Source organism: Prionailurus viverrinus, chromosome C1, assembly GCF_022837055.1.
Source record: "Prionailurus viverrinus isolate Anna chromosome C1, UM_Priviv_1.0, whole genome shotgun sequence".
NCBI lineage: Eukaryota > Metazoa > Chordata > Mammalia > Carnivora > Felidae > Prionailurus > Prionailurus viverrinus.
Window position 1 is genome coordinate 127,914,830 of NC_062568.1, and position 20,592 is coordinate 127,935,421.

Sequence of the window (20,592 nt, forward strand, 5' to 3'; positions counted from 1 at the left end):
CCATGTTCATCACTAGATTTTAGATATCCTCGGTGTAGCTGACACATGTTTTTCTTGTTCGCTTCGTCCTGCAGTCTACCTGGACTTTGAAATGCTTTACCTGATCGGCCTGGGCCTGGGCGATGCCAAGGACATCACAGTCAAGGGCCTGGAAATTGTTAGACGCTGCAGTCGGGTGTATCTGGAAGCCTATACCTCAATCCTGACTGTAGGGAAGGAAGTCTTGGTAGGTGCTTAAGGATCTCCAGTCCTGGGAAGAAAGCTAACAGCTGATTTTCATTACACTAAGCTGAACGCAATTTTCAGGTCTGCTTGTTGAAACCGTTTAAAACCCATCCCCTGCTCATTAAGGATCTGAGGAGTACAAGAATGGAAATAATACAACAACCAAGTGACTTGCAAAATGAAAGGGTGCTTTTGTCTTACTTTACAAGTCTAATTTTGTGGTTTTCTCCAGTAAAGAGGAAAGGAAAGTTACTTTACACTCCTGGGGATAGTTCTCAAAATCCCTTATTTCATGAGATAGTCCATTTTTTTCTGAGTTGAGTGCTAATGAGGTACTGACATAGCCTTAATGAGTTGGTTATATATTCAGAAACCACGCTGAAAGCTTCTCCCTTTGAAGTATTTCCATAGGGAATGGTAATCGCCTTTCTGTCTGTATCCTATCCAGAGACGGCTTACCTTTAAAATGACTCCCCGTAAGGCTTATACACATACTCTTGTGTATACTGAATAAGCCTGGGACTTAATAAACTTAGGATTTGTTAATTTATCATGCATTTAGCTGGCTCTTGTTAAGGGCTCAATACATTTTGGAGGAGGGGTTAAGTAGTTCATGTCCATTGTCAAACTCCAAATGGAATGTAAATTAAGATGAACAGAGTGTTGGACGTGTTATAGGAGGAGGGAGAGGATTTTAGAATTGTCTGGTCTATCAAGGCTTCTAAACAAAAAAAATGACCTAGAGAATTTCAGGTCTAATGCCCTCTCAGATTCACAGCCCAGGGAATTCTGGTCTCAGAGTTATAAGGAATTAAGGACTGCTACTTGAATTGGTATTGATATGAAAGTTGCATCTAACAACCAGCTTTGATTTGTTGACTCTGATTTGTTAGGATGGAAGCAAAGTGTCTAAGCTCAAGATAATAAGTATTCCTCTCTTACCAGTAATTAAGGAAAACTAGAATGGACTTAAATTCATCTAAGAGAGTAGAGACAAATAAAACAAATCAGCATTTTTTAGGGTAAGATGTCAGGATTTAGCATAGAGGAAAGTTTGGACCTGACTTTAAATGTTCTCTGTTACATGTTACCATGTAACCTTGGACAAGTCCTTTAACTTTAGTTTTTTACTTTGTGAAATGGGGATAAGAATGCCCACTTCATAGGTTCTTAATGTAGTGCCTGTCACAAAAGTCTCCAGAAATGGTAGTTGTTGATAGGCACATTTCTGGATTTATCTAAACCTCAATTCTCATTTGTGAAAATAGAGATAATAACCAATTGGAGATTTTATTAAGGTAGGGTTTTATTAAGATGATATATTTGAGGTGGCTCAGTTGGTGAAACGTCCAACTCTTGATTTTCCACTCAAGTTATGATCTGACGGTTTGTCAGAGCCCCATTTCGGGGCTCTGTCTCACAGACTGTGCACTGTAAGCACAGAGCCTGCTTGGGATTCTCTCTCTCTTTCTGCTTGAGTTCTTTCTCAAAATAAATAAACATTAAAAAGATAACTTAAAAAAAGATGATATATTTGAAAGTGCTTTGTAAATTTTAAGTGCTAACTAAATGATAATGTTGGTTGCTGTAATTTTTTCAAGTATTCTTTTCCCAAAAATGTAGAATTCGGGCTGGGCCCAACCTCACCTACAGGTAAATTATGTTTTCTTTGTTAAGGTGCTGGAATATCCATTTCTCTACAATAATAAGTGCTAATATTAATAGAATACTTACTATGTACTGTTCTAAGTGCTTTATATGTGGAACAGGATTATTATTCTATAATTACTGTTCACAGTTTACAGGCACAAAGAAACTTGCCCAAGGTCATACAGATAATGAGTGATAGAGCCAGAATATGAGCCGAGGCAGTCCTGAGTTGAGAACCACCACTCTTCACCTTTGTAACATACCGTGTCTCTGTATACTCAGGGATAGATCATAGCTTCACAGAATAATAATTTCAGAGAAAGGTAGCATTCAAGCAAAATGGTCAATTTTGAATCTTCTTATCACAAAATTCCATCAGTCTGTTCTTCATGACTTTCTCCAGGTCTTTAGTTCATGTTTTTCCCTGAGCAACTTTCTGTGTGACATCAGCCACCTTTAGTGACTCTTTTCTAGAATAAGTTAAGGTATAAATAAATAAATAAATTTGTGCCTTATATTGCCGAGTAAAATGTCAGAGCCACTTTTTCTTCAGTGACTTCCTTTTTGTTTTTTCATTTCTACTTTTTCTTTCTTTCTTTAAACATATTGATTTTTAAAAATTGTTGACACGTGCTCACACCTGTATGTACAATCTGGACTCAATAACTGGATAATTATTACACAGTGCAAAAAAAAGATTGGAAAAACCTATTTTCTGCAGTGAACATGTGCTTTCTTTTATCAATAATCACACAAAATTATGAAAGCCATATATAGATGTTACTAAACAAATCTGGAATTTATCTGTTCTTACATTGAAAGCTATTGTTTTCAAATTGCCAAACAGGTAGTATTGTTTATATATTCTGTAGTATTCAAAAGTTCATTAAACTAGAGACAGTGAATCCAGGGAAGAGTTTTAGTTTTGTTATATACACTTTGAATTTCTTTAGGCACTTTCTGTGAATAAATTATGATCTATGCCGATTTGGTGTGATACACTTGTAGTGCCTTATACAAAGAAGTAAAAGGTATGGCCTTTGTTCTCAAGTGGTTCATGATTTATCTGTGTTATACCCAGGAAAACATAAATAATAAAGGAAGATTTAAATAACAATTCATGACAACAGTGAAAGAAGCTATAAAATTATATTGCTGGGAAGAACTTAGATGATCTTACTTAAGCCAGTGCTCTTGTTTTCATGAATTAGGAGAAGCTGCCTTACATAATAAATAATTACTAGTTATTAATTCTAATTGAAATCCATATAAGAAAGAAGATCACTTCATGGGGCACCTGGGTGGCTCAGTTTGGTTAAGCATTCAACTTCAGCTCAGGTCGATCTTACAGTGCATGAGTTTGAGCCCCATATCAGGCTCTGCTGTCAGAGCAGAGCCTGATTCAGATCCTATGTCTTCCTCTCTCTCTCTGTCCCTCCCCTGCTTGCGCTCTCTCAAAAATAAACAAACATTAAAAAAAGAAAAAAAAGATCACTTCAGTCCATGGTGGTCAAGGGAGACTACAGAATAGATGGAATTTAAGCTGTGTCTTAAAATAATGCATCCCAATCTTTTTGTTTTATTTCTTTTGTTTTCATAGTCTAGATTGAAAATGGCAATATTTGCACGGCTCCGCAGGGTAAATAGAGAAAGCAGCTGTGGCCAAAAGGAGCTAACTTTGGGGCTGTAGCCACCCTGTAAAAAGCAGAGGAGATCACTAAGCTCTGCCTGTCTATGGCTTATTTATGGTACATGTGATGTTTTGTAATCAACCAAGGTTCTGTGACTTTGGACAATCAGTTAACTTTTCTGTGGTCTTTTTCTTATCTCTAAAACGGGGATAAAAATAGGGGCTATCTCATAGATTATAACGAAGATTCAATGAATTCATAGGCATAAGTTCTTAGAACTATGCCTGACCCCAGAGTGATCCTAATGTAAATATACTATAAATGTTGTTATTATAGATAAGACTTGGCAAAGGGAAGAGAAAGAGACAGTTGTTATAGATAAGATTTGGTAAAGGGAAGGGGCGCCTGAGTGGCGCAGTCGGTTAAGCGTCCGACTTCAGCCAGGTCACGATCTTGCGGTCCGTGAGTTCGAGCCCCGCGTCGGGCTCTGGGCTGATGGCTCAGAGCCTGGAGCCTGTTTCCGATTCTGTGTCTCCCTCTCTCTCTGCCCCTCCCCCGTTCATGCTCTGTCTCTCTCTGTCCCAAAAATAAATAAACGTTGAAGATTTGGTAAAGGGAAGAGAAAGAGCATAGTGTTCTTTACTGAAGAAAAAATAATTATGAGCAAAAGCATGGAAAAAACAAGCATAATGATTTGCTATACTTGTTCTTGGGCATCACTCAAATAACTTTCATTTTCTTCCAGTATGTGTGTTCCCTCCCTTTTCTTCCTAATCTACCTCATCTGGGTACCAACTCGCTCTAGTTCCAGTCTTCCTATCTGATAGCTGTGGAATGATATTGGAGGGATAGAGGAGAAGACAGTAAAGGCCTTCCCACTGAGAAAGATGAGGCAACCAGCTATGACCTTCATTAACTTCCCATTAACTTCCCATTTGTCCTTGCCCTAAATCTGAATCTGTCTTCCCTCCAGTCTTAGAAAATGACTTGTTAGGCGCGTGTGAGTGTCTCAGTCAGTAGCGTCCAGCTCTTCATTTTGGCTTTGGTCATGATCTCACAGTTTGTGGGATTGAGCCCTGCATTGGGCTCTGCGCTGTCAGCACAGAGCCTGCTTCAGATTCTGTGTCTCCCTCTCTCTGCCCCTCTGCTTGTATTCTCTCTCTCTCAAAAAAAAAAAAAAAAAAAAAACTTAAAAAAAAAAAAAGAAAATGGCTTGTTAGATTGAAGTTCTCTTCCTGTTCAAGGCTAAGTAGATGTGTTTTTCTCAAACCTCTTCCTCTCCCTTCCTCTGAAACTTTATTCCCATCAATTATTCTTTCTTCTTTATGTTCAGTCTGTCTTAATATGCTTCTCTCCTGAACCTGAAACCATATTCAGGTATTGTCTCTTTTGAAAACTCTCTCCTTTAATTTTTTTTTTTTATGTTTATTCATTTTTGAGACAGAGACAGAGCGAGTCGGGGAGGGGCAGAGAGAGGGAGACACAGAATCTGAAGCAGGCTCCAGGCTCTGAGCTGTCAGCACAGAGCCTGATGCGGGACCTGAGTCGAAGTCAGATGCTCAACTGACTGAGCCACCCAGGCACTCCAAAATTCTCCACTTTTAAACATCTTTTCTCCATAGTTACTATTCTCTTATTTATCCAAAGTTTTTTGAAAAAGCAGCATACTTTTATTGTCCCTACTTCACTCATGTCTCATACTCCTGTGAGCTGATTTCCATTCCTCTGAAATATTTGTTTGTTGAGCAATTATTTAATAGCTGAGAATGCCAGAGGATACTTTTCAATTCTTACCTGTTTTACTGCTTTTGACATACTTGCTCACTCCTTGAAGCTGGCCTTTAAGACATGACCTTTTCTTGGTTTTATTTGTACTTTTCCATTTTTCTCAGTCCCTTTTGTAAACCCTATTTCTCTGTTCTTTCTTTAAATGTTAATGTGTGTGTGTGTGTTTAAGATTTTGTTTTCTTAAGATTTTGTTTGTTTACACATTCTACTTCTGGCCTCTACTTTTCTATTTTTTTTTTTTTTTTGACTAGGTAATACATTGTATGGTATAAAATTCAAAAGATATTAGGGGTGCCTAGGTGACTCAGTTGATTAAGGGTCCCAACCCTTGATTTTGGCTCAGGTCATGATCTCACGGTTTGTGTGATCGAGCCCCAAGTAGGGCTCTGTGCTGATAGCATAGAGTCTGCTTAGGATTCTGTCTCTCTTTGCCTACTTAGGATTCTCCTCTCTCTTTGCCCCTCCCCTAGTCTCTCTTTCTCTCTCAAAATAAATACACATTTAAAAAAGAATTTAAAAGATACTAAATGGTATATACATTGCAATATTTCTAGCCCAGTTCCCCTTCATAGAGGCAGTTATTACTAATTTTTCATGTATCCTTCCAGGAATACCAAAAAGTAATTTTAATTTTGAGTTTTTACCTTGCCCTCCTTATGCAAAACCTGCCAACTTAAAGCAAGAAGCTTTAAACATTGCTTTCAACTTAAAGCAATGAATTTTTTGAGTTTTACCTTCATTTTCATGGAGGAGATTAGGGCTGATGCTATACAAAAACTGGCTAATGAGTCATTTGATAATGTATAATATAAATTTAAAATTATTTTGTTAAATAATACTGCTTTTCCCTCCTGCCCCTTCCCTGACTCTTAATAGATTCCATGCTTCTATAGCACTTAATGATGTGGTTAGATAATTCCCCACTAGACATTATAAGCCACAGGACAGGGGCCATGTATGTCTCATTCAGCACTATTTGCCGACAACAAGCATAGAGGTTGGCTTGGAGGTTGTGTATAGGAAATATTCTTTGGGGCACCTGGGTGGCTCAGTCAGTTGAACGTCTGACTTCGGCTCAGGTCATGATCTCACAGATTGTGAGTTTGAGCCCCGTGTCGGGCTCTGTGCTGACAGCTCGGAGCCTGGAGCCTGCTTCAGGTCCTGTGACTCCCTCCTTCTCTGCCCCTCCCCTGCTCATGCTCTGTCTCTCTCTCCCTCAAAAATAAATAAACATTAAAAAATTTTTAAAAAAAGAAATATTCTTTGAGTAAATGAATAAACAAGTAGGTAAATTAAGAATAATGTAATACCAGTTTCTTACTACTTTTATTGTCTCTTCCCTTTTTTACATTTTTTTTTCAAAAGAATCAGCTATTTGGTTATAATGGAGTGTTTGGGGTGTATGTGCACAGTTATGCATATGTGGATACTTTTTTTTTTAATACTGTGTTTCAATTAGATAATGAAATGTTTCTTAAGTAATAAATATGGAGTGATACATGATAGAAGTCTTGAGAAGAGTGGGGTTTTCTGTTGTTGAATCATCAAGTATTGAATAGGATTTAAAATTACTGCTAGCATTAAGCTAGTCACATGTGATTTTTAAAAATTTTTTAAAGAAATGTTACAAGTTCAGTGAGTGATGGGCATTGAGGAGGGCACCTGTGGGTTGAGCACTGGGTGTTGTATGGAAACCAATTTGACAATAAATTTCATATTAAAAAAAAAGATGTTAGAAGTTCAGGAAAAAAAACTTCCTTCAGTTTCCTTCAGTAATCATGTGTATGTCTTAGATATATGTGAATATAAATGTTCTACCACTGATAAGTTTTCTGGGCTCATGAAATTAAAGGAAGTTGTATGCAAATGAATTATTAAGAAAAAATATAAAAGTGAAAATAAAGAGAACACTTTTTATCTGTAAAAACATTGTTGTCATTGGGAACTTCTGGAACATCTCTGCAAAGATATGCAGAGAAAGGGAAGGGATCTTTTTTCAAGAACAGATTCTAGTTAAGTATTAAGAAATAGTTATCAGAGTTGGAACTATAGTCTTTATCTTCAAATGCTTAATCATTTGTTCATTTACTCTTTTGCTTGACAGATATTGAGTACCAGATAATGCTTCTATTATAGCAGTCCTTGTAACATTTGACTTCTAATATAATCTTTATAGCTCAAACTTCTCAGTATGTAAGAAATAGTATTTGTCTATGCATCCACTTTTACTATATTTGAATTACATATTATTCCACAGGAAATCAGTTAATAAGATTCATGACTTTGCATAATAGTTTGTAACCACTGCCATATGACCACTGGCACACCAGTTCACTCTCTGTACTTACATGCTGCCACCCGTTAAGGTCAGCCTCCTGGGTTTATTCTTTAGAGTTGAACTTCAGGGAATTGGTTCACAAAGCAGTTTGTGTTGAGACTTCCTATATACTTAGAATTCTTTTCCCTCCCCTGCATCTCTGCCTTTTTAGCAGGAAGTAGGAAATACAGTTGTTATTTATTTTTTTATTTTCTTATTATTTATTTTAGAGAAAAAATGAGTGGGGAAGAGGTGCAGAGGGAGAGAGAGAGAATCTTAAGCAGGCTTCATGGCTCAGCACGGAGCTTGACGTGGGACCCATCCCATGATTCTAGAATCATGACCCGAGCCAAAACCAAGAGTCTAACACTCAACCCAGGCACCCCAGAAATACAGTTTTCAATCAATCTTTCCTGCAATTATATAGGAATGTTTGCTGGTTCTGTAAATAACTGAATCTTAATTTTCTATTATTTCTCATTGAAGTTACCTTTTATTTTAGCCAGAGTCCTATAGGTTTTCCTATGGAAAATTTAATTAAACCCAAATTACCATGTATGTTTATAGTTATTATTTAATATATTCATTTTTATTAGTATGTTTATGAAGTAAGGCTCGTACAAACATGTTCTCTGTTCATTCTACAGTATTCTGCCTGGTCTGTTAGACTCAGATTTAGATAAATTTAAAATGCAGAAAGTCTCAGATGTTAGGAGGTCTACCTCCTCTTGGGATATTAAGATAGCCCCAAAGACAGAGTTTAATTGCAACATGTTATAGAGTGCTAGCTCACTGATGAGTATTCAGTGATCTATGTGTGGATGTCTGGATGGTTGCCAAAATTTGCACCAGCCCCAGACAGAGATATGTGTGTGTGTGTGTGTGTGTGTAAATGGTCACCTGCTGTCTCATTTTGATATTGGACTTAAATCTGTAGGAAGAGTTCTACGGAAGAAAATTGATTCTTGCTGATAGAGAAGAAGTGGAACAAGAAGCAGATAATATTTTAAAGGATGCCGATATCTGTGATGTTGCATTCCTTGTGGTTGGTGATCCATTTGGGTAAGGCAAAGCAGATATTTTAATTTATTTGCTTGTTTTTAACTCGGTAAGAATTATTCCATTTAAAACTTTTACTTGCCAGGTCCTAATAAAGGACTGTGTTTACCTAGGTTCTAAAATCTCATAAAGTTTCATTATCTTTGAGATTAGTGAAGAAAATCTGCTTGATAAGGATGTCATCATATGTAACTCTTACATTGGTTATTAAGGGTCTGTTCTAAAGTTTGTATCATTGCTTTTGCTATTCTTTTAGAAGATAACTTAGGACATCAAATGACCTAACTAGTATATCATTATTAATAAGTTTATTACATTATCAAGAGTTATACCTACCATTTATTTTTCAGGTAAATTGCAAGCATCTTCTGATTCCTTTATCCTAGGCTTTTTTTTTCTTTTTTAATCACTTCATATTTATCAACATTGTCACTTTACTTGCCTTGAATTTAAAAATCTATCAAGCCTCAGATTTCAATTTCTTATATCCCTTGGGAGCTCTGTTCTTTCCCCATTACTAAAAAGATGGGTTTCTACTTGTCTAGTCAAGCATCATCAATCTCTAATGTCAAGCAAAACAGAGGAGTTCTTTGTCTCCAGCTGGTGACCCAAGATTTATGTCACAGATTTAAGGAACATAAGGACAATTAAAGCACTATGAACTCACCACCAAGGATGTTTTTCAAAAAGAATGGAGTTACATGTGCATGTGTCTGTCAAAAAAAAAAAAAAAAAGTAATTTACATCAGTATGGTATGCCAGAGATTATGTTTCCTTATTATGCTTGGTTGCAAATGACATTGTATAATCACACATTTAAAAATAACAGTTTGTTTTAGCCTATGACATTGTTTCCTGTAAGTCTTCCTCCAAATTAGCAGTACCTATTTTTCCTTTATTTATTTCTTTTAGCCAGAAAATAGTAAAATAAAATAAAGGTGATGAAAAATTCTATGTATAAAATGTCTTGAAACTCTTGTAGGATTTTCTCATTATTGCACTGGATTCCTGCCAAAATTCCATATTTTTTTATAGTGACACCTTCTGAACTCACCAAACTTTCTTACTTGATGGTATAACAATTCTTACAGTCACCTAAAAGAGTAATCTCAGAGTTACTTTTGACTTCCATGGCATCTAGTCACTGACAGAGCCCAATAAACCAGTGCTGCTCAATGTGAGGTTTATAGACTGGTCCCAGCCCACAAATTTACTAGTCCATGATGAGAACTACAGAAATTGAGAGTAAGCATTTAGAAATTCTATAGCAGTTTTTAGAAGTAATTTTATCTCTGCTGAATCTCATAATTTGGAGCTTATATTTTGTATTTTATGTTTTAATTTTCCTAATCATTAATTTTGATTACATTTTACAAAACTATTGTTCCATGACCATTTAGAACTTAAAGTATTGACCTTTTACTAGTTAGTATGAGAAGCACTGCTTTTGACCTTTCTTTTTTTTAACCAAAATTTTTTATATCTTTTTTATTCCCTAGTTTAATCTAGTAGCCTTTTGTCTGGTCCAGGTACAGATTCTTATTTCATTACCTATGTTGTAGTCAAATTTATATTTGTGAAACCACAATTTGAAAATCTTACTTGAGCTCAAAGTGGGAATTAGTAGCTCTGTCCGTTGGCCAGACATGAAAGGTACTGTCCAGCCTGCCCTTCTAACTGTATCTGGTTCTCTTGTACTGGTTTGCCCACACTCATGCCAACCAGTTTGTTCTTCCACCATCATCTTGATTTCTCATTCTATACATCTGTTCAAACTCTTCCCTGCATCTGTAATACCTTTTGGTATATTTCTGATTGTCAGAGTCCAGCCATCTTTTGAAGCCTAACTCAGACATCATATTCTCAGTGATGCAGTCTTTTATTACCCTGATGAGAAGTTCTGTTTCTAACTGCTGAAGTATTATTCATATGAGTTTTCATACATTGCCTCACAATGTATTTTTTTTAATAAATATATAACTCTACCTTTTTTTTTTTTTTTAATTTTTTTTTTCAACGTTTATTTATTTTTGGGACAGAGAGAGACAGAGCATGAACGGGGGAGGGGCAGAGAGAGAGGGAGACACAGAATCGGAAACAGGCTCCAGGCTCTGAGCCATCAGCCCAGAGCCCGACACGGGGCTCAAACTCAGGGACCGCGAGATCGTGACCTGAGCCGAGGTCGGACGCTTAACCGACTGCGCCACCCAGGTGCCCCAATATACCTCTACCTTTTATATTTGTAGGCTGTCCTTCACAATTTTATCTCCCTAGTTTCTCTCACAATATAGTAGATATCAATGAAATATTAATGTAAAGAGTTGTTTAATATTTTGCCTGGGGTCACAAAGGAAGATGAGGCATATCTTAGACTGACATTTCTCCATTCAATAAATATCTTTGGAACACTTATATCATGACAGGCACTCCTACATGCTGGATATATGTTAGATGATAAAACACGGGCTTCACAGTTTAGTAAGGGAGGCTGACATCAATGAAAGAAAAAATAACAAATTAAAATTTTGATAGGCCTGTCAAGGAAAAAAAGGACTCACAGGAATAGGCTAATTTGTGCAGGGTATATGGAAAAACCTTTTTGTTGAGGTAATATTTAAACAGGTGTCTGAAAGATGAAAGGAATAGCAGAAGGGAAGAACATTGTAAGCAGATGGAACAGCAAGAATGTATTCAAAGACCTAGAAGGCCAAAGTGACTGGAGTAGCAGGGAGAGGGAATGAGAGGGAGTTAAAGAAGTAAGTGAGACCCAGATCTTGTAAGGCCTTGGTGGGGGTAGGGTTTTGTTTGAAGTACTCTGGCACATCTTTGGTGGTTTTTAAGCAGGAAAGAATTATAGTCTGATTGACATTCTTAAATGATCATTCTAAATGCTTGCATGAAGGGATTTAGGGAGACAAGGTGGCTCTGGTGGAAGACAGAAAAAGGCAAACTGGGAAGAATTTAGAAGGAGGAATGCCAGTATTATGTATGTAGGTGAGGAAAAGGAAAGAAGCAAGTTTTCCAGAATTCTGGCTTTAGTGACTGAGTAGTTGATAGTGCCAGTTCTTGAAATGATGAAAACTTGTAGGGGAAAACAAGAATTGGTTCTGGAAATGTTTTAAATTTGAGATGTCATGTAAGCAATTTGATATCTGCTACTTGAGCTCAAGGGGTTTTCTTGGATATGTGGCTTTTGAATTCATGAGTATATATGGGGTGGGAGAGAGGGAGAGATACGGTGTTTAAAGCTAGAGAAATGGATGAAATCACTTTATTTATTTTTTAATTTTTTTAATGTTTATTTATTTTTGACAGAGAGAGACAGAGACAGAGCATGAGTGGGGAAGGGGCAGAGAGAGAGGGAGACACAGAATCCAAAGCAGGCTCCAGGCTCTGAGCTGTCAGCACAGAGCCTAACGCGGAGCTCGAACTCACGGACTGTGAGATCATGACCTGAGCCAAAGTCGGACGCTCAACTGACTGAGCCACCCAGGCACCCCTGAAATCACTTTAGAAAAGAACAAGGGGAAAAGAAGAAGACCTAGGATCAAGCCTTAGGAAACTTGTATTTCGTGGTCTGTCAAGAGCCAGAGGAGGAAGAAAACCTGAGTGTGTTGTCACAGAAGCCAAGAAAAGAGATACTTTAGAGAGGAAAGAGTGGTGAACTCTGATACACTGCTGAAAGATTAGGTCGAGGATGAGGATAGAAAAGTGTAAATTAAAAGACAAAGAGTTTGGAGTTTTTCTGTGGTGGTTTTATGGAGGAGTTGGTGCTTGAGCTGGGTCTGTGTAGAATTCAGTAGGTGGAAATTGTGGAGAAGGTCTGTGGGACTCAGGGGGTAGAAGGGAGAATTCCACATACATGAAAAATTGAGGCCTAAAGTGCCTCGATGCTATTACTACCCTGCTCAAAAACCTTGAGTAGACACTGAAGTTGACTTCATGGCCTAAGTCTTTTAATAGTCTATGTACTTTCTTCTTTGGTTACTCTTTGTTTTTATTGTGCTAGAGTCAGATTGTACAGTTTTGCCATTTCGTGTTTTTGCAGTATTTATCTACCATGTTTTTGCTGCTCGTACTTTTTCCTTAAAATAGACTTTTCTTGCCAGTTTGTTTCTTTTATTACCAATTTATTGATATTTAATTGGCATAACAGCACTGTGTAAGTCTAAGGTAAACAGTGAAATGACTTGACTCATATTTTGAATGGATTACCTCAGTAAGTTTAGTTAACATCTATCATACAAAAAAGAGAAAGAAAAAAAAGTTTTTTCCTTGTGATGAGAGACCTTAAGATCTACTCTCTTAACAACTTTCAGATACACTGTACAGCAGTGTCAACTGTAGTCATCCCCAGTTTCTGTTCAGTAAAATAGTATATTCTTTAAGACCCAGCTCAGATGCCACCTCTTCCATGAGTCCTCCATTATTTTATTCAGGAATGAGGGCGGCCTTTTTTTTTTTTTTTTTTTTTTAACTCCTGGGCAATTAATTTGCTCTATGTCATTGACCAATAATCATGCATAATCTTACATTCAGATTTGTGTAATAATTACTGTACCTTGGTTATTTTTAATTTACCCACTGGATTACTATTGAGATATGGTAGTTGCAGACAGAATGGTGGGGAATGTGTACATTTTCATTGGGCCTTGAAGAATTAGGATTTGTGTGCATTAAATGCATAAACCTGGAAGAAAATACGGAATGCAGCAAAGCACCAAAATTCTTCCTTATGTACAACCACAAAAATTTTTTATTTTTAAATCCCTTTCCCCTTATCTGAATATAAACTTTGAAAAGTACTTAATCTTAAATTCTTCATTCTAATATTTTTAAAATTGTGATAAGGTTTATATAACATAATATTAACCATTTTAATTATTTTATTTTATTTTATTTTATTTTATTAATTTTTTTTAACGTTTATTTATTTTTGAGACAGAGAGAGACAGAGCATGAACGGGGGAGGGTCAGAGAGAGAGGGAGACACAGAATCTGAAACAGGCTCCAGGCTCTGAGCATTCAGCACAGAGCCCGACGCGGGGCTCGAACTCACATACCGTGAGATCGTGACCTGAGCCGAAGTCGGACGCTTAACCGACTGAGCCACCCAGGCGCCCCCATTTTAAGCATTTTTAAGTGTGCAGTTCAGTGACATTAAGTACATTCACACTGTTGTGCAGCCATCACCATCATCCACTCTTAAATTTTGAAAGAAGGTAATTGAAAGTCAGTTAAGTCAGTTGATATAGGTCTCATCTTTTCCCTTTTATCCAGGTTACTGATAGGAATGTGGAAGTTAATCACATAAAGAATGTAAATGACTCTAAAAAAAATTCTATGTCAGTAGATCTGACCCAGTCATGTGAGCAATGACAGTCTTAAGCTTTCTATCCCCATAAAGAATTTAGTTGACCAAGGTCACGGTTAAACAAATTTTAATGGTGATTCCATTTTGTTATTCCATTCTTTATTTTAGTATGCTCTGTAGCCGTGTATATTTTATAAGCAATGAACACATAATTTTTTTTATCCTTATGTTGTGTGCCTTTTCCTTCATAGCATACACATACATAAAAACATATCTTTATTCACTTGTCGTCTATTTGCTTTAATGTAGGTCATTTGATTTTTTTCCATTCCATGCAATGGATGTGCTTGGCATCTAGTAGCTATTCAATAAATGTCAATGTTATTATCATTAGTCCATTTATTTCTCCAATATAAGCAAAGCTGCCGTGTATGGATTAATGTATATGACCCATTTCCCCTCCTTCCATTCTCTCATCCCTACATTTTGCATTTTTTTTCTCCAAAAAGTTTATAATACCAAAGGAAAAAAAAATTAAAAGTTTTGAACATGGATATTTTCAAGCATGTATTGTCAAATTACTTTTCAAAGGACTGTACCAATTTATAATGCTTCTAGTAGTTTATGAGAACATCACTTTCAGCATATCATTACAAATGTTAAGGAACGTTCAGATCACAAGCCATAGCACTGTCAAATGTGGCAGTACTGTATCTGCAAACTAACGTTATAAAATAAACATTCCAAGTCTTACACATTTAAATTGGTCACCTTTATGTTCTTTATTTTATTGATTCCATTGATCAGAACATTCTTGAATCTCTTTTGAAATTGCTTTCAGAGCAATTCCAAGTAATAAGAATATTATTAAGATAAATTTGTTACTATTTCTGGGCACGTGGCTCTATCCAAAATCATATATACATACGTATACACACGTGATTTTGGATAGAGCCATGTGCCCAGAAGTAGTAATAAATTTGTCTTTACACACACACACACACACACACACACACACACACACACACACACTTTTCCAGTCACCAAAATGAAGCATTTTCATGATTCGTGATCTAGAAGGAATGCCCAATATGATGGTTTAAACCGTGTTTCAAGCCAGTTTTTTCTTTTGCATGAAGCAGTATAATTTGGGTAATCATGATGATAAAATACCAATTTTTTCATAGCAGAAATCTGAGGGACTCATTTAATCACATTCATGGCAGTTTCACAAAATCAGATCACTTTGTCAGGTCATTAAATCTTCATAGTATACCAACCACATCTGGTCATTTTAAATGAAGTTGTGGTAAAGAGAGGTATAATTTTAAACCAGGTTTTCTTTTTGCTCATCTGTTCAAATAACTCACCAAATAACTAATTCAGTATTCTTTAATCTTAGTGTTAAGTAGTGAAATTCTGTTGAAGATGATATTAAAAACATTCTTTATAACTGTCATTTATATTATTTTTTAAAAGCTTGCTCTAAATCAAATTAATGATTGTTTTCCATACTAGTTTTTATTTTATGTGTGATTAAAAACAGGCTTCCCTGGTGGGCATTTGTTAATCTGTTTCTGACTGCCTCATGGGGTGAAAGCCCTTGATCTTCCTACTTGGTATGCATTGACCAGTTGACAGGTTCTGCTGGTTTGTACTTAGTTTCTCAAACATGCTAATGTTGCTTTCCCCAGCAGGACCTGGAGTTTTCATCCAGGGGAAAAAGGCTTTTAATAATGCAGTTCTAAATTGATGTGGGGTTACATTTCATAGTATCCATACTTGCATTTACATATATTCTCTCTCCACCAAAGTCTTATCATAATCATTAGATTTATCTCAACAAAGGAAAGGCAACAGGCAGAATGTGCACTCACATACACATGCACACATACAATTATATACAGTAACCAGACTGAAAACAGTTATAAATAAAATCACTGCTAGACAGATGTAAAATGCAACTACGATTATGTCAGATAGAACCCTAATATAAAGGCAGAACTTGATAGCCTATAAAAATGTTCTTTATCATCTGTTCTGTAGTATTTCAAAATACAAAAAAGAAACCTTCAAAATAGAGCAGAAAGTATAGAGTAGGTCTAGTTGTGCCATCATTTAGAACTCAGAGCAGTCATTTTAAGAGTTTAAAGGGGTCCTAAGACCAAAAAGTTTGAGAATTGCTGCTCAGGAGTTTGCTTGCTGAACTTCCATTCCACAGATGTGTTTGCAGGTATTAAAGGGACAAAAGAGTAAGTACAACTTCCCTTTTTCTCTGTAGCTACCAAGGCTGCTCTAAAAGGGTAACAAGTGCAGTTTAGCCCTGTGAAGGGCATGTGTAGACTTAACACTTTTCTTGTCAGAAAGCCCCCAAATTGAGGAAAAGGAGCCCCCATAACCCTTTGATTGGCTTGAACTCATGAAATATTATACCTTTACTCTCTTAAAAAGTCAGTGTTACTTTAATCCAACCTGATCTTTTCCCACTACAGGGCTACCACACACAGCGATCTTATTCTGAGAGCAACAAAACTGGGAATCTCTTACCGAGTTATTCACAATGCTTCCATAATGAATGCTGTAGGCTGCTGTGGTTTACAGGTAATGCTATGAAGATTTTTTTCTTAATGGTAGTTAGCAAAAGTTGTTAGCAAAAGATTGTTAGCAAAAACAATCTACAAATTGCAGGTAGATTTTGTTATATTTCATGAATTTTAAGATGTTATTTTATGTAATACATTAATGTGTACTAAATTTTTAAATATTAAATATTTTATACTATTTCCCTAGAACTTAGATCTTTTTCCCCCTCATTGAATAGACCACTGAAATTAGCTACAGAAAGACTTTAATCTTATATCCAACTTTCGCATACAAAACGAGGGAAATTTAATCTAATTAAATTGGTTCTGTATTCCTAAAGCCTTTTCACACTCTTCCAAATAACTTACTCTGCATCGCTGATGCATGTTTTTCCATATGGTTATTATTTTCTGTCCCATCACGAGCATCGTGATACAGCATTTCTTAAAGGAATCTGTAAAAGAGCCAAAAGCCAATCATGTTAGGCTTTTAAGCCACCTATGTAATTATCTCAGTGTATTGGTTATTTTTAACCCAGCAGTCTTAGTTTTGAGGAGTTAAAAGAGTGCTCCATAACTGTTTCTGGGGTTTTCTTCCAAGCTGCTGAAGTTTGGTATCTTGTGTTCTGATGTTCACACATATATGATCTATGGCCACAGTGACTGCTCATGGCCAACAGTGGTTTTAAGACTTAATTCCTCGTTAGGACTTATTCCTATTTCAGATACATTTTAATAGAAAAAAAATGTACATCTTAGAATCTATGAAATGAGATATCCCCAGTGTGTCTTCCTGGAAAGCATAATTTAAAATAGATATTTACAACAAGAAGATACATTTACATTGGACACCAGTTTGTGTCTGTTGCTTTAGAGGTGTCTTTATTTTCTGCGTTACCTAGGAAGAATATCTCAATTTAATTGACATGCTAGCCAGTCATCTCAGAAATATTGCCTTTGGTTCTGAAGAATCAGAGAAAAGATATAAATGATTCACCTTTTAGTATTCATTACTTGCACTTAGTTAATTATATTTAAACTGGCAAAGAATTTTGCTCTCTTTTGTCTTCTAATAAAATGCATACTTAAAAAAAAACCTTGCCAATTCAAGGCCTTTTTGCACTTTTTTTTAAAAGTTTATTTATTTTGAAAGAGAGAGAGTGTTTGTGCACTTGTGCTCACGTAGGGGAGGGGGCAAGAGAGAGGGAGAGAGAATCTCAAGGAGGCCAGGCTCTATCTTGTGAACCATGAGATCATGACCTGAGATGAGATCAAGAGTCCAATGATTAACTGACTGAGCCAGCCAGGCACCCCTCTTTTTTACACTTTTAAAAACCCTCTTGAACATTCCTGTGCTGGAGTAAGTGAATGGAATTTCCTGATTCATAGTCCAGTATTCTTTCCTGTAGACCATGTACTTTTTAAGAATTGATGGTTGCCAGGAGAAAGGAAAAAAAGAGAAGAATAAATTAATCATGTGATACACAAAGATGTGTAATAAACCTTAAGCTAATGGAGTATATATATTTTTTTCATATAGTTTTATTTTGATTTCTGGTGAGGAAAGTTACCTAGCCCCTTTCCATCATATTTTGGTCTAAATTATCATGACTTATCATTTAAAGTTTTTTGCTTCTTTCTAAACATAAAACTTTTCAAAAGATTTTTGTCTTCATCACATGCATATCTGTTATTTAGACTGGCAGGAACTAAATTAGGGTGACCCTGTCCTCCTCCTGATCCTCTAGGTTGATAGACAGGTACAGTGTTATTGTTCTCATGTTTGAAATAGATGAAGGTATTTGAGAGGAAATTTACTGTGAAAATTGACAGTCTCCATAGAAGCCCTTAAGATCGTATCCATATTACATAGATTATTTTTAACAATTCAGCTTTCTCTCAGTTTTATATAGGATTTTTCTGGGCAGCTACAAAGCATTGTTTCCCCATCTTGGTTCTATTCTCTAATTTGGGTATGAAAATGACTTACTACTTGTGTGAAAAACAGGAAGTGCCTTTTTAGGTTCTGCCTTAGGTATTTGATGAAATTTCTATGAAAGTATACTTTTTGTACCACCCAAGTTATTTATATTCTAGGAGAAAGAGGTAATTCTTGATACTGTTTCTAAGTGTTCTAAGATAAAAGGCATTAAAAATACAGTCATTATATTCATGGCACTTTTACATTTTAAAACAAATGTATAGATACCCTGCATAATACCTAAGGTTTTCAAAGTCCCCTTCCTTATAGTAGCTGCTCTTTTTCTTCTAAGTATTTAGGGTTAGCATTTATGGGAAAAACAATAACTTACACGAGTGGTTCTCAGACTTTAGTATTCATGAGAATTACTTAGAGGGCTTATAAAAGAGATTGCTGGCCTTCCCCTGAAATTTTCAGATATAGTAGATCTGGGGTGGGGGTGGGGGTCTAAGAATTTGCATTTCTAGCAAATTCTCAGGTGATGCTGAAGTTGCTAGTACATTTTGAGAATCACCAAACTAGACAGATAAAAACTTTCTTAGAAAGTTAATGAACTTGGGCTTTTTTTTTTTTTTTTTTTTTTTTAGCATGGCCTAATTGAAAGAGTAGATTTCAGTTCTCAGAAATATGTTTGCTAAATGTAGAATGTTAACAGGTTACCTTGCCATGCTATCTTTCTCAATTTTTTAAAAGGGAAGTGGGCACCACTTTCGAAAGAGATTCTGTCATCTCTGTGAAAGCTTTCCCATGAGTTCAAAAACAGCCATCAAGTTATTGAAGAGAAGTACTGTTTTGGGTAATGTGACAGACCTGAATAGTATATGTTTTACAACATTTTTATCTTAGGTTAAAGAGTAGCAGTATGGAATTCCTAACATGGAAATAATGGGCACAGATTTTTTTAAGCCTATCAGTTTGTTAGCCCCTTTTGAACCTATCTTATCATTGTTTTCTAAAGCAGCATAGAGAGCTCAGAATCAACTATTGAGTATTTTTCATCAACTTTGTAGTTTATTAACTAGACTCTTGATTATCAGTATTTTTTTTTCAATGTTTATTTATTTTTGAGAGACAGAGCATGAGTAGGGAAGGGGCAGAGAGAGGGGGAGACACAAAATTCAAAGCAGGCTCCAGGCTCTGAGCTGTCAGCACAGAGTCCAACGTGGGGCCCAAACCCATGAACCGCGAGATCATGACCTGGGCCGAAGTCAGACACCCAACCGACTGAGCCACCGAGGCGCCCCTTGATTATCAGTATTAATGAAGGTAAGTAGGTGTGTAGACTAACACTTCAAAACACACAAACCCAGTTGATAACACATTCTATTATAGGCATGCCATAAAATAGTTGTTTTTATTGCAAACCCCATATTCCTATGAAAATGTTTCTTAAAGGGAATGTGTAGTAAAGGCTACCAAGTTAGACATCATTAAGAGGTTTAGTGATCCATTTATTCAACAAATATTGTTTGCCTATTTATTATTTGCTTGCCTTGGATACGCTGATAAACCTGTCTAACAAGGTCTCTGCTTTCAAAGAGCTTACATTCTAGTAGGAAGGAGAGGCAATAACAACAAGAAAATAAACGTCAGGTAGTGGGAAGTATAAGAAATTCAAGTAGACTGATATATGTTAGAGATTTGGCTGGGTCTCTGTTGTAATTGGGTGGTCAAAGGAGGCCTCTCTAAAGTGGTGTTACTTAAGATTAGATATGAATCAAGAAAGAGTGAACATATTCCAGTCAAAGGGAATGGTTTGTGCAAAGACTCTAAAGTGGAAATGACCTTGGCTCATTGAAGGAACCAAAGAAGGGCTTATTGGAGAGTAGCAGGCAGGAGAAAAGTGGTCTGAGGTCAGATAGGTAGATAGGGTTGGATCACTAGGCTCTCTAATCCAACGTCAGCCGTTTGGATTTTATTTGTAGTGAATTGATCATGTAGCAGAGTGTGATTAGGTTTAATTTACTTCAGACTCTGAAGTCTTTCCTTTTGTCTTGTGAGGAATTAGTAGTCCTGGCATAGATATTAATTACATGTATGTTAAG

General features: G+C 36.2%; 1 protein-coding gene across 4 annotated transcripts in view; it reads left to right on the plus strand.

Moving 5' to 3' along the window:
* The window catches only part of DPH5 (diphthamide biosynthesis 5), a 55,374-nt gene that overhangs the window by 420 nt on the left and 34,362 nt on the right, over nt 1–20,592 (plus strand). For all 4 annotated transcript variants that reach the window (XM_047870408.1, XM_047870409.1, XM_047870407.1 and 1 more), the window contains exons 2-4: nt 75–226; nt 8,549–8,673; nt 16,477–16,585. In XM_047870408.1, coding sequence (XP_047726364.1) covers nt 92–226; nt 8,549–8,673; nt 16,477–16,585 — 369 coding nt within the window. In that variant the 5' untranslated portion in view covers nt 75–91. The remainder of the gene's footprint in view (nt 1–74; nt 227–8,548; nt 8,674–16,476; nt 16,586–20,592) is intronic.